Genomic DNA, 15,177 nt, shown 5'->3' with positions numbered 1-15,177 from the left:
AGATAATAAGGCTTAAATAATAATGAAATGTTGAAGGTAAAAGAGATAGACATAACGCATACCTTTCTACTTCGACTTTGGGTTCGGCCTTTATCGCAGCCTCCAGAACGCTGGGTAATCGTTGCGGTTCCGCGGCTGGAGAAAAGGGTCTGCTGGGACTCGCGGTGATGTACTGAGGTGATGCGTTCTTAAAATCCGCGCTGGACGACGTAGCATATGTGACGCGACTCGACGATGAGAAGGAGTCTGCGGTGGTCTGATCCTCCATCGTCGTAAACACTTGATTCTGGGCGAAGGTGACGATATTCGGACTACTCGGACGTGACTTCTCCTCCTTGACTTCTTCCGGAACCATGTCGGCTGGTTGCGGTGACAAGGGCGGCGAGCTCGGATCTGGACTGGACGTTTCCACCGTCTGAGTGGAACCCACTGGCGGCAGAGACATGACCGACACCACTTGGAGCGCGGCCACTGCATCCTCCGTTTCCTGCGCCATTACGTTGTCCGTGTGCTCGATCACCTGGGCGAAAGCAAGTCCAGTTAAATGGCATCCCAATTGCAATACTTGTCTCTTCGCGATTTATTTATTCACAGCAAAAGCTTGACTGATTACACAAAATATCGTCAAGTAAACTAAGATCGGAAAACGATGTAGAATTAAAGAAATATTTGCAATATATTGTTGGAACCATTTAAACCTCTCGAGAATGAGTTCACAATGAAATTATTTCCTTGATCGTTTAAAAAGTAATATAAGATTACTTTTTGTTTTCTTTCAAGTCTTCAAATTTTTACGAAGATTCTCGTTACCGATCTAGTTTACGCATAAATTAATCTCCCTTCTTTTTTTTTAATTTTACGTTAGTTTTTTTTTTTTTTTTTAATTAATGACGGGAATACGAATTAAAATCGTTACCTCGTGGGGCTGATAAGTGATTAATTGATTGTCCCGGAATCTCTCTGGATACAACTGACTGTGAATAGTTCTCATCTGTTTCTCTAAAACCAGTCTCGCGTGACGTTCCCTTTCTAGCTGTCGTCTAAGCTCTATCACCTCGCTGTTGACAACGGAATGTCCCTCTGTGGTCACTGTGATTACCGACAACGGTTCGGGAGACATGCTGCCCAAACCCTCATCGCCGCTCTCACTGACGTGCATTGGTAGACTAACGACGACACCTGAACAACAAAAGAAACCAAATGAGAAATAAATAGAAGCGAAAGCATGTTCTCTTCCAGTAAAGAAACAAATATCTGAGCTCGATTGACGAATCACGCTATCAAAAAATTTTTTTATTATCCGCATATCAATTTTTCTCATTTTTAAACATAATGAGATTTTTATGCTTTAGAATCCTATTTCACATAATTTGACAGAAACTAGAACTTTAGAACTTCATTGCGATACATTGAAATCCTGTGTTTTCAAGAAAGAAATGATCTAAAATGTTAAAATGTACATTTTATTCATTTTGTGCTGTAAAATCTTATCATTTGGTAAAATTCCAAGGCAAAAAATGAATGAAATGTACATTTTAACATTCGAAACCATTTTTGCTAAATAATTATGACAAATCTTAAAACTACATTTGAAAGCAATTAGGATGTTAATCGTGATTGATCGATAAAAGTGATTCGTCAGCATTAAATCCGCTTCGTCGCACAACCAACGACGAACTTTCTGAATTTCGCCGTACCATCGACGGAGGAAGCTAATTTACGATAGAACCGGAAATTGAAATTGTCTCGGCCAAAGTTCGCGACAGATATTTTCCGGCAGAGGTACATCGCCGCGACGACGACGGAAATGTTGCTAAAACACCACCGGCATCGAAAGATAGCCCACCTCTTAATCTACCTCTTAATTTAACCCTTGAAATAATAATGATTTTCGAGATGAATCTTGTTGCCCATCGCACGGTTCATTTAAAACCAATCCGAACATTTAATCTTCTTATCTTTAACATTTAACATTTAACAAAGAGCTATGATATCTTACGAATTAATTATCACTTATATTAAAAGCCAAAAATTTTAATATTGGAAATCCTATGGAATTTAAATATAAAAGTCTTTTTCTATATAATTTCTCTTTTCAAGAATAAAACATTGGAATGTTTGTTCTTCTTCAAATAAAGACAAAATTAAATTTCGCAAATTAAATTCTACAAAAGTTTTCTATCCTTTCTCGTAATGGGCTATCATCTCTGTATTATATTGAGCTCCTGAAATAGCTGGGTATATCCCTTCGGTGTGATACCACAAAGAATGTAATTACTTTCGCGAAAATGACGAACGGCTTCCTTAGATGCGCCCGCATTGATTACGTCGGCATGGACAAGATTAAAAAATTCCTGCTTCTGAAATTTGCCACTTCTGCCGCGAGATATAATCATGGGTGTATTAATTTCGTGATAGCCTAAACGAATGAAAAAGAAATCTGTCGAATTTATGGTATACATGTACGTATCGGGGCATTACGTGTGAAGGCAAACAAAAATTTGGAAAGCTATTATATTATTTGCCTATTTGTGCGATAGTTTCTGAAATTCAATCCAATCCAATTTCGCGATTGCAAAATAACTTATGATGGAAATTTCAACGTAGCGTCATATAAACGCGGATAAACTGTGGAATAAACGGATTGCCATGTATATCCTCGTAACTTTTCAAGCTTTGCTCCGATTATTTTTATTTTTTTTTTTTTTTGCTTTTATGATCGCAAATCCGCACGGGACAGTGCAACCACGGTTGCACGTGCGATAAATAATTCAAGTCCATTTGGAAAATCTCGTTATGCGACAAATGATAAATGTTAATTCCATTGCTTTTCAGGTATATACAAATGTTTGCGCAGTCCGCGCAAGAGTATTTTATTGACATATTTTTTATATTACTATATTTTTTGCACGATGCTTTCCACATTTATCATAATTTTTTTCAATATTAAAAAAAACTATGTACTGTATTTTTGTAACAGAATATATTATAAAAAATCAAAACCGTATTTTTAAAAATAATAAAAATTATTTTTAAACGTGACAGTTACCTTGAGTGTCGGATTTGCGTTTCTTGATAGGTACATCGCCACCCTCGTGTTGATTTACCAATCGTTTCAGTTGGCAATTTTGTGATAATAATTGCGTTTTTTCTTGCTCTAGTTGGTATATATATTCGGCAGTCTGTTGAAGTATCGCAGCCTGTAACACAAATAAAAAAATTACTCAGTTATCTTATTATTATAGATACTTTTTCCGTCATGGCATAACTTGCCGTATAAATCTCAACCTCGCATCATTTAAAATACAACACGTCGAGTAATCAGACATTCATATTTGCACTTAAAACCAAGTCGTAAAATGTACTAATAATAACCAAAAGCATTAAAATTCGATTAAAAGTTTTTAAAAGTGTCAAACAAGTCTGGAATCCGTATGATAAATCCAGAGATCGCCATTCACCAGGTGCCCCTTACGCATCATTCGCAACCTGCAGCGGGAGACGCGACAGGAGGAAGAAGAGAACTTCCTGTTTACATGCCATGGAGCTTAAAGGGTTTTACGTGGTCAGGGAGAAGAAAAAAAAAAGGAGACCACACCGTACGAGCCGATAACATCCGGCGAAGACTATCGCGTGACGTGCGTACTACATCGTAGTAAAACAGGAATAATTTCGAGAAAGAAACCGGCGGAAACAAAAGGACCGATTAATACCAACCACGCGGGGTAACGGGGCCGGGTGTACGGCTCGCACCTGCCGACAGGTGGTTAACGAACAGATGCCCCGCGTACGTTCTGATCGTAAACGCACGAGTGATGCCTCGACTCGTCTTTTCTTTGAGAAGCCGGTCCTTCGTATTATGCTGTTATATTAATAAATCGATGTTTTTGAAGTATGCAACATTGTTCTAATAATAAAATATTTTATTTTAGCATTCACCTATTAATATTAATTTAAAAAAAAAATCATATATCTTTCTGTATTAATTCGCGTTTTTTATCTTAGAAAATCATTAGTGATTAATTTTTTCAACAATCTGTGTTGATTTTTTTTATCTCCAAGATGTTACACTAAGCGTGCATCTTTATTATACTCATGTTTTAAAACTATCAAGTCTTTGAAAATCCTTCTTTTCTTTCTCCAAACCATGACAGGCAAAAAAAACTCCAGCGACGAATATATTTGAGATAGAATCTTTGTCACGTGGTATACAGAAAAAATAAAGGATATGCGGTCATACAAAAAATTTCACTTTCATATCAGAAGAGCACGTGAGTTAGGGATCACATACTTTATCACAGATACAGTGATACAGACGCGAAATCTCAAGAGAGGATTTTTCTTTTCTTATATGAGTTGACTTATGATCAAAAAACATCCATCGCTGCGATTGAGAAGAAGCAATTCGACGTCTCCAAAATTGCTCGCTGACAAAACGGTGATGTTGTAATATAAATATATCACCAGAATTTATGTATCGTCATAAATTATTCAGATTTTGCAGCAAAAAAAGATATATAACTTTGTATTAAAGATATGAAAAGCTGATTGCAATTTAACATGCAGTCAGAAAACATAATGAGGTAATATAAATGCGATAATTTTTTTCAGGTACTTTTTATATGACTTTACTTTGTTATAGCAATTGTGTTGCCGGAACCTGTCTACTTTTAGAACGAGACATTATGATCGTTCTCCTTTGTGGAATTTAGCTCCCAGTGTGTGTCCCATCATCTCACCCTCCATATTACATGGCCCATAAACTCATTCGCTCATTTATAGGGCACTAAACCTCACGATAAATCAGTTTATTATCTCAATATCATATTATAATAATAAGCTTACAACTGTTTCGAGCTAAATTTGCGATTGAGAAAATTTGACTTACTTTAAAATCAATTAAATCTAATTTTGATAGATTCTTATTTAATTAAAAATCTATTTGATATGTATTTTACGTAAGAAAGATTTAATAATTTTGATATTTCTCTCATATGTCATTTTTATACGAATGTTATTTGCTTTATTAATTATCTTAAATAAATTTAACATTAATCACATTTAACATTGTATTCTAATTTGAAATCCATCCCGATTTCTATTTCAAGTAAAATATAAGCTCGTAACAATCGGATAGAATTGCGTCTAAAATTATTTCTCACTGTGAAATCTTTTTTTTTAGAAAAATCCAAGCAACACAATCGAGTTTCTGTTTTGATTCATAACCGCGGGCGATGGTTTCTGAATGTAATTATAGAAATAGAAATTTTACCAATTTTGTTTCAATTCTTCTATACTAATAAGAAAATAAAAATTAAAACACGTGGATGAATTTTTAAACTATCGACTTCCGTTCCGCTTCCATTCTCATCTGCACATCGGTAAAAGTTTAGAATGGGACAGCTGCGATAGCTCGCGTTTGAATGGGGCGACGATGTTCACGATCGATATAGGAGTACAAGATGAGAAGGGCAAAATAATGCTGCCAGCTGGCGATCGAAAAAGAGGAAAAATTCGCTGCGATCGCATGGCTGAGTTCGTAGTAACCCCACCTGCTGAACTCGTTTCCATGAAGTAGAATGACAATTGCCGTGGAATCGAAACGATGTTGCATGTTGTAAATATGCATTAGTTATTCATCCGATAAAATTCAGCAAATATGTACAAAAAGTATTGAGTGATTTTTTTTTTCTTCAATCAAATTTAGCTTAACTCTCCTTTTACTGTTAGTTTATATTTCTGCTCTAAATTACTCCGATTAATTTCCAAATATTCACAATACACATCTCTTTAAATGTAAAGATTCGTGATGCTGAACGTTTAAAAAATAATATACGTCAATGTGAATAACAATATTAATCGATATATAATAGTTTCGAGATGTATTAATTCGAGAGCTGGGAGAGATTAACTATACCTTTGGTATAACGCTTCTACGTCGTTGTCGTTGCACGCAACATGCTAGATGCACGTAGGCTGTGGCATTTTACGACTGGTTACCACTACTACTACTAATATTACCACTACGCGCAACTTCCTCCTATCTTTCTCTCTCTTTCTTTCGCCCCCTTTCGTCCCTTCCCGATCCCTTTCACACTTTCTCCCTCTTCGTCTCGCAGGCTCGCTCCAAGGGCTCGGTTCGCCTCGTCTTTCCTTCTTCGACCCGCAAGAACTTCCCTGTCGAGGGAATCGAATCGCCTTCTTCTTATTGCAGAGGCAACAACGGCATTCCAAAGTACAGACGCATTCGGGTTGCGAGAAAGAGAAAGAGCGCAGCCTACCGAACTCGCCCTCATTCGACTGCACTCATGCGATCGTTTAACAATTCCACGCGCGAGTCCAGCAGGAATTCTCCGCTATCGCGTTGCCCTGTGCTCTGTTATTCTCGTTTGCAACGGTGAATATCTGCCTCCCATCCCTCATCCTCTTCAACTACAAATTACCATCACGATGGTAGACATTCAATTGAAACAGAATCAAAACGATACAATAGTATCATGCAAGATGTCAACTAATATTCTCTAGAAACTCTATCCGGAATTAATAAGTTTCTTTTTCTTCCTTTCTTCTACCTTTCTATAGCCGTTTTTCTGATTTTTGCCGTTCCCATGTTGCAATATGTGATTATATATTTCGCAAGAGAATTAAATATGCGGATCTCTGCGAAATCCAATTAGAATTCGCAGCGTGAGGACAAAGAGGAAACGAGGTCAGACTGCCGCATGCCGAAAAAAATATAAAAAACGAGGCTGTAGGCTGCGGCCGTTTTCGAAGCACCTTCCTGGAAAGGAACCCTTTGTGACCGCGCGCCGTATATGCTAAGTAAGCAGCTTCGCCGGCGACCTAAGGTGAAACCAGAGATGCCAGAAATTCGAACCGGCCTACGACGACGGCGCAGTGCGGCTGAGGCGAATCGCTGGACCGGCCGTTGAAAAGAAAGACAACTGGTATCCGCTTTCGTTTACGGTGACGAAATTGCGACGTAATATGCTATAAAACTAAGTTTCGCGCTATGCCGTAACGTAGAGCTAATCTCCCCGGTTTAGCTGAGAAAACTTGACGTTAAAAAAGCGACTCTTTGATCAGTGAGAATTAATATTTGTGAGAAAAAATTTTTTATAGTCGCTTTTAAATAAAATGTTGCTATATATTAAACTTTTAAATAACTTAAAAATTTTATATTACATCTTGCAAATAACATGATAAAAGTGAGATGATCTGCAAACGAAATGACTGCTTGGATTTTATAATGCATGCGCGATATAATTATAAAAGAAACTAATAATAATTGAATAAGTTTTTTTATCCAAGTTATGCTTAATTGTAATCAGAGCGACGACGAATGCGCCGCTTATTATTTGTCTCTCAAACGGACACATATAAAATTTCCTATAATTATTACCAAACGACGTATTATTTGCACGGCGTAGCAAACAATTTTCGCGTGACGCGAAATTTCGAGTTTAAATCGACGCTCGAGTATCGCGAAGTATAATATTCCGCGAAAGATATTTTGTTTCGCTGTGTACTCCATTATTACTTCGCTAGGGAGAATTATAAATCGAGCGTATTTGTTCGTCCGTCACGGTACGTTGCCGCGAAGCGTCGCGACGCCAAACGACGGCACCGAAAGCGCTCTTCCATGCGAACGCGGGAACGGAAATGTGTTTCTCATGAAAAGCTCTATCGTCGTGTACCGCGCATTCTTTTCTCTATCTTCGCTTCTTTTCCTTCTCACTCTGTCTATGTCGCGGTTTTAAACTTACTCTATCATCGTGCTGTAATTAAAAACATTTATTGTCACTTCCTTATACGCGACGTGACAAGTCCGTCCAACGAATACGCGCGCCTGAACAATATTCTGCAGCTTTTACTTCTCTCAAAGCGGATGGACGGCTGTGCGGATTAATTTTTAAATCGCGTTAAAATGACCGTCGGTTCGTATTCCAATCTCGAGAGATAGTATATTAAAAGTGCTCGTGCCGCGGCAATTATTCCCTTTATGAACGGAAAATCTCTACAATTATTCTGTCTGCTGTTAGAACATGGTCATCGTTTGAGCACGGTAGAAAACTTAATGTGAATATTTTAATGCGATTAATCAGTATTTTATTAGCAGCTTTATAGATATTTATTATCAATTTATTCATGGAATTTGCGCTTACGCGGTTTTGTTCTTTTATATCTATTATAAAATATTACTAAATAATAATACTTTATATTATTGCTATTCGCTCCAAACGAATATGATATTGTAAGATAAAATGGTGAAAGAACGAGCGAGAAAAGAAAAGAAGAGAAGCAAAGAATGATGCTAAAAGATAAAGGCAAAGAATAAAAAGGAAAAAAAAGAAAGAGAAATGAAGGTGTCGGACAAGAGTCACATAATCAGTCGTGATGTTATGCAACTGCATTCTGAGCGCGGTGCACTCTCCTACATGCACTCGAGAACATTACTCCCTATGACTTGACTCGTTGTTTTCAAATTCTAATGCAATCGAGCGCAATCGAGCAAGATATATTAATTGAAGAAAAAATTTTGCGACTTCTAATATCGCTATTTAAATACTTGTATATAATATATTTGTAGTAAGATAATTTGTACTACTTTTTATATAATAAATATCAAGATCCGGTATTCAATATGCATTTTCAATAATATGTTAATCTTCTAAAATAAATTAATAATTATGATAAATTCTTATAACAATGATAATAAAATCAATAAATATTCTTACGATACAGGCTGACTAATTTCTGACGGTGAGAAAATTCTCCATACAAACCTGCAACAGACACAAGAAAAATGATAATTAATACAATGCGAACTAATGCATTATAATACTGCTATAAAATAAGCTATTCAATAATGTATCGCGATAATTAAACTAGCTTAAAATCGTTTAAAAACGCTTAATAATTAAATAATTTTTTAAATAACAAGTTCTGTTCGCAAGCCATACTGAGATATCTAACTTTTCCGGCAAAACAAAATTATTTACTCTCATGTGAATTTAACAATGTTCAAGTCCGTTTGTCACCCGCATCAATCGACGTATGAATGGAACTAAAATGTAACCGAGCGAGCAAAGGCGGCTAGACGTTTGCGAAAGCTCGAAAACCGATCGCGATCGAGCAAGTGACGAGAAAATCAGTATATCCGACGTGATCCGCTTACGACAGATGTGTTTAAAGCGTGTCACGGCTCATGGCAGTTCTCACAAAAAGATTCCGGTATCGGTCTTGCACAAGAATCGCGCGCAAACACACACGGCATTTACGCGCGATTGTATCCAGTCGCGTCCAGAGAGTTCATTAGCATAAATACATAACGTCCATGTAACAACTTTGCCATAGTTCAATATACTTCTCGTGTGGCCGTTAGAACATACGTAGAGAGTCGCCTATAAAGTGCAGCCGGCAGGAATGCGCGTGGGAATGTGTACGCAGGAGAGTTATGCGTACGTTCTCGATAAACCAATATTAACGATCCTCGTTACGCGCTACTCGCTACTACGACTACGCGCGTATTGCATCTCGTATCATTTTGCCAGCATGGCGTAACTTTATCTGATTAGAAGCATGTAACACTTTCCCAGAAAAGTATCGTATATAGTTATTTTAAATATCATTCATTTTCATGCAAATGTCAGCTCGAAATAATTTACTCGTACTTATTACAAAAATGTCATGATTTTCAACAAGTGAAAACAAAATTTCTGCGAAACCTTATATACAGAAGAATAAAATGTTTCAAATTATTTAACATATTTTATAGAAAATCACGCTTATTTCAATAAATGTATACTGTTGGAGAAGACAATATCATACTTCTTCATACATTGTCATCCAGACGCGCTAATTGCAATCTTAATACCTGAGACTCGAATAATCGTAGCCTGAAATACTAAGTAAATGCGTGAAACTTTAATCCTTTCAGTATAAAGAGTGTATATATACACCATCCAAAGATGCTCGAAGTAGCAAGATGTATATATATATGATGTCTGAGAAATTGTGCGACTGCTGCCGTATCAAAAGGTTTAATTTTATTTATGTAATTAAATATCTCGCAAATTACTCGCTCGACATAAATAAATCTGAACTTGTCAGTAGTCTTAGCTCTTAAATAAAACTATCAATCTATTTACTGCAAAGATATCAACAGTTATATCAATCCGTGTCGATTGAAATCCGAGATATTCCGATCCAGGCTAAAGCCGATCAATGATCCCTGCCACGCGTTCTAATATCAGTGACCTATATAGAATACATAGTACTATCGATACAGCTGATCAGCTGATCGTAGTAATTACGCGCTTGCGAAGCTCATTTTCAGTCTATGAAACGGAATAATTTTAACTGATTACTGGCTGCGCCTAGCAAACGCAGAACATTTAAATGTCTACATATTAGTGCTAATAACCAGTGCCGATAAAAACTCGTTCTGTAAGCATGGTGAAGGGGCCAACTGTATAGTGGAGATAATAAGCACATATGTTTCAAATAATTATCGGAGATAACGCGCACGTTTGTGCGAAAATCGCGCAAACGATCTGAGAAGAAGATAAAAGCTAAATAAAAAATAAAACCCGAGTGACGAACATGCACCTGATATCCTGGTCCGAGCGCACGGACTGCAGCTGCATTCCCGGGGGAGAATCAACGTCGATAGCGCGACGGCCATGTAATTACTGGCCTCAGCTAGATTCATGGAAAAGCCGGTAATTAGTTAGCACGCTCCAGATTCGATGTTTGAGCAGATAAGCCAGTCTCCGACCGCGACAACGAGGCTGATTCATGGTCAAGGCCAACGTCACGACGTATATTCACGGCGGTCATCAGCCTTATCATGATATTTTTTATGATTGCGATTTAATTCATTTTAATTTACCCAGTGATAATATCTTCAACTATATTTAACTTATTTAGCTGTGTCATGTTCAAATTCTGTCTCTATAATTTACTTAATTTTATCTCTCGTCGCATCTCACGCTTTCTGTCTGTCCTGGAAATTATTATGCGACAAAAAATTTATCTGTGTTATCTGTGCGAGGATAAAAAAAATTATACGCGTAGGTTTGCGAAATGCTTTCTCCATATCTTTTATCAGCGCAATCGAATTTTTTTTTTTTTTTTAAATTGCAATCGACTGAACTTGATTCGTATCGATCCCAAGATTCCGCGGAATTGCGAATGAGTGAGAATCGCTCACAAAAGAGCGGCGGTTCCAGTATCGCGTCACGCATAACAGATTAGCGGCATGAACATGGCGTGCTGGTTAAACCGCGTGTTCGCGTGCACTCGCTACTCTTCACGCGAGATTTCAGATGCGCGATCGAGTGTCAGTAGTCGGTTTTCTCGTGAGAACGGATATGCAAGATCCGACTCGTTGATCCTCGCGTTGTACATCTGTGTATGCATCACGACAACCAAGCTCAGTGAACTGGCTTCGGAAACCCTGGCGAAGGAGAACACATGTTACAATCTGTCCGATTGTCTTTTATTGTCTCGTAGAAGGATAAATTATCAGCAACATCAATGACGATTCCGATTTTTGACATTTGACTTACGTTTGACCAGATCGACAGCGTATGCTTTCTAGTCAATAAATTTTTATTGTTGAGTATTTTACTGTAGAATTCCAACTATAAAACAAAAATCTTCAATTAACTGCTATTTAAGAAAATTATCAATGATGAATGTAAATATTATGATTTTTGAACTGCGCCGAACTGGAATACTGGGCTGATAAACGAGTTGAATACAAATTATAATTATTTTTTTCAATTTTTGACTAAGTTGACACATCTTTTCCGTCTCTTCCATTTCCTCTTTTACATAATGGCGAACATTTTTATTATGGATTTTATCAATACTTCAACTTTATCATTAATTATGTAATTATTATTTTAATCGCGCGAACCAAATCTTGCCTTAATGTCGTAATAAATTTTTGCGTTGCGTTTTATATTTTATTGTTTTGACACTGCCTGATGTCAGGCAGAAGCATCTGTTATGTGTAAAGTGTTTTTGTAACATAATACAAATTCTATCGCACGGAAATCTGACGTTTTGACTCTTTACGCTCCCTATTGTATCTAATTATAATTACGCTTTTGTGCATCGAGTAAAAAAACACAATCTACTATTCACAGTTATGCTCTTACATATGCATTCGGTAGATTATCTTTGGAGCGATAACAATATGTAGCACAAAGCGTGAAATAAACGCAGACTTCGTGCGTTAACCACGTGTCCATTACGACACGCTTGGTAGGACTATGCAAATATGGTCATGGACGACACGGGTGCAACCGTGGAAACGTCCTTGACGTTGGATTTCCAGAGTCCGAGGGATTCATATGCACGTCCGTAAACAGGTAAGGCGTGTACCGAGCCAGAAGGGAAACTAGTCGCACACATTCGTTGTAGAATCGGATCGCTCGCATCGTGAATCGTGCCGTGGTGCCAGCAGCGAGCGAACAGCACGTGGCTGTTTATGGGAGACGCGATTCCCATTGGATGCCGACAGCCGTGGAGGCACCGAGCGTACGGATGACCATGACCTTGACTGTCGACAAGGACAGTGAAACGCGGCGAACGTACAGGCTCGCTCACAACAGGCGGCGATCCAGGACCTTGAAATGAACCTTGTGAATTTCGATGCGCGGTCTCACGCGATTTATCGCGTGTTATCGCATGTTCATTTTTTATGCAATCGGTAATCTGGGTTGAATATTCTGATGAGGATGGCAATGAAGAATTTACATAGCTCAGACTGTCATTTAGAAACGAAAACGATGCGTATCTGCTGTTGAACATAAAGAAATTTACAAATTTTTGAATATGTATTTTCTTATCGCAAAGTTGAATTAATACGTCAGTATTATTCAAATAAAAAACTAATTAATATAATGATTGTCTTTTAATATTCCACATTTTAATTAAAAACATGAAAACAATTTTTTTATTCTAAAATTTTTTGACAGAAAAAAGAGCTATGATCAGAAAAAAGGATTTTTTTATTATTAAAAAAACCATACGTGATATTATTAAAAAATAAATTCAATAAATTTGATTGTAATTGTTACTAAAGAGTCTGTTACGACAAGATCATGCGCACACGTAAATTCCATAATCGTAACGAGCGTAATAAGGATCTGTCTCTCTGTTTTGCTTTGATAAATAGTTCGAGTGAACACGCAAGTATGCAAGAAAATCATCGGACCGATGGCAGGAGGTAATCGCTGTTCCGTCATAGATCTTTTTATTTATGCATTAGAAGGCAACTATCGATATCGCCGTGAAAAGCTCTACTGTCTATCGAACTTAAACTCCATTTCAGCGCGGGCCAAGTAGTTGCCGAGCCCTCGAGAAACTTTAATATCTCGCGTCGCGAAAGATTAAAGATTCAACCGTCGCTGCTTGTCATTCCATCGGCACGTTACTACGAGAGAGTACACCCGCCCACGTTGCGAATCCTTTCGTCTCGCTTCACTCCACGACGCGGTCCGCCTTCACCTTCGTCTCTCTCATCGAGGCGTCGCGGCGCTAAATCACACTCTTACGGCGTCACTCCGTTAAACCGTTTGCACAGTCCTTTCGGGCGTGACGAAAGCGCTCTCGAGAGGAACCGTTCCGCCTTAGAAAATACATTTTCATCCTATAGCACACTCGACAAAGTCGATGTCACTACGCTACGAAGTCCCTCCGTTTAACTTTCATAGAATTGAAATGTTATTTATACGAATATTATATATGTGTGCGTAATAAACAAAGAAAATTATTTTTAAATCGACTGCTCATAAATGTTCTTCCTCATCGCAATATATATATATATATATATATATAAATACGATCTTCTTTTGAGAAAAAAGTATAACTATATAGCGCAATTATAAAATAACATGTAAATTGTATGCCAATCGATAGAACAGCTTGTATCCTCGTTGTATCGAGCCCCGTGACATGTGCACAGAACAAAATGCGACGAAGATTTGCGGCAAGAAAAATAGATAACTTCGCGAATGCGGCCGATCAAAGAAGTGACCGAGCACCCAGCGAGAGCGGGACTTGTCTCGCGAAATGGAGTACTATTGTTGGCCGACGAAGAGCTATTTTTAGCGTCGGTTTTCTGAGGCTGCTCCATTGCACTGCCGTCGGTGCAGAGCGCCACTGACCTCGCCAACCGCGGACACCGCGACTGCGGTCTAACCGCGAAACTTAGTTGAAATGTCACCTCTTTCTCGCGAAGCAACTCCTGAGTCCCTTTCCCCTCCCATCTTCCGTGCTGCATTCGCGGTGAGCCCGTTTCTGCTTATCACGGCAATCAGATGAATGCGTGATATCGCGTTTCAGATTGTATTCACGAATAAGAATTCTGCGACGAGCGAACTGAGAAAGACACTTTTCTGAAAATTTTACTTCAAAGAAAATAACTGGCTAGCTCTAGAATTACTATTTTACATTTTAACTAAATTGCAATATATTATTCTACGTTTAACATTTAATCTTTTCTCATATATAATATCACGAAACTTTGAACGAGAAAATGCAAAATAGCAGCAAGCATATTATTCTATGCATTTAATATTTATCTTTTCTAATAAATCATGAGACTTTGAACGAGAAAATGCAAAGTAGCATCGGGCAATATCTTGTAGTTCTCCAAAGGATCAGTTAAAGCCTGACTTTGTTATTCTCACGACTTTTTATTCACGTTCTTTTAATAATCTTACGGATACCAAGTAGGATTGTTTGTGGCGCCTGATTAATAACAGGCCACCGACGAAGTCATACATCAGAGAAGTCGATAGATAGAGATTGCGAAGTATGCAGACGTTATTTCTCTGTCCCGCTGCAGTGGAAGGTATCATTAACTTATACCGAACGCCATGCACGATGCGCATCGATCAACCGGCCGCATATACGCGCGCATTGACGAAGGAGCGCGAGTCGTTAAACATGATAATAACTATCACACCGATGAGATCGCAATAATGACCGATCATTAAACCATGCGGCGTGCAATTGAATTCGTCTTTGACCTATTGCGGCGTCGGCGAAGAATTGCGCATTGAGACACAAGTAGTCATTGAGTATCGTGTATCGTTATTCGCGAAGTCGTCGCTGCAAAAGAATGATAATAAAATCACAGATTTCTGACGCTTACTT

The 15,177-nt window shown here is 37.9% G+C and overlaps 1 protein-coding gene across 3 annotated transcripts in view; it reads right to left on the bottom strand.

The window, feature by feature from the left end:
* Positions 1 to 15,177, bottom strand: part of crp (cropped) — a 118,716-nt gene that overhangs the window by 13,900 nt on the left and 89,639 nt on the right. For all 3 annotated transcript variants that reach the window (XM_012368172.2, XM_067354535.1, XM_067354536.1), the window contains exons 3-5: positions 3,050 to 3,200; positions 917 to 1,179; positions 63 to 520 (exon numbers count right to left, since the gene is read on the bottom strand). In XM_012368172.2, the coding sequence (XP_012223595.1) occupies positions 63 to 520; positions 917 to 1,179; positions 3,050 to 3,200 (872 nt within the window). The remainder of the gene's footprint in view (positions 1 to 62; positions 521 to 916; positions 1,180 to 3,049; positions 3,201 to 15,177) is intronic.

Source organism: Linepithema humile, chromosome 4 (assembly GCF_040581485.1).
Source record: "Linepithema humile isolate Giens D197 chromosome 4, Lhum_UNIL_v1.0, whole genome shotgun sequence".
Lineage (NCBI taxonomy): Eukaryota > Metazoa > Arthropoda > Insecta > Hymenoptera > Formicidae > Linepithema > Linepithema humile.
This window is presented reverse-complemented; position numbering and strand designations above follow the sequence as displayed.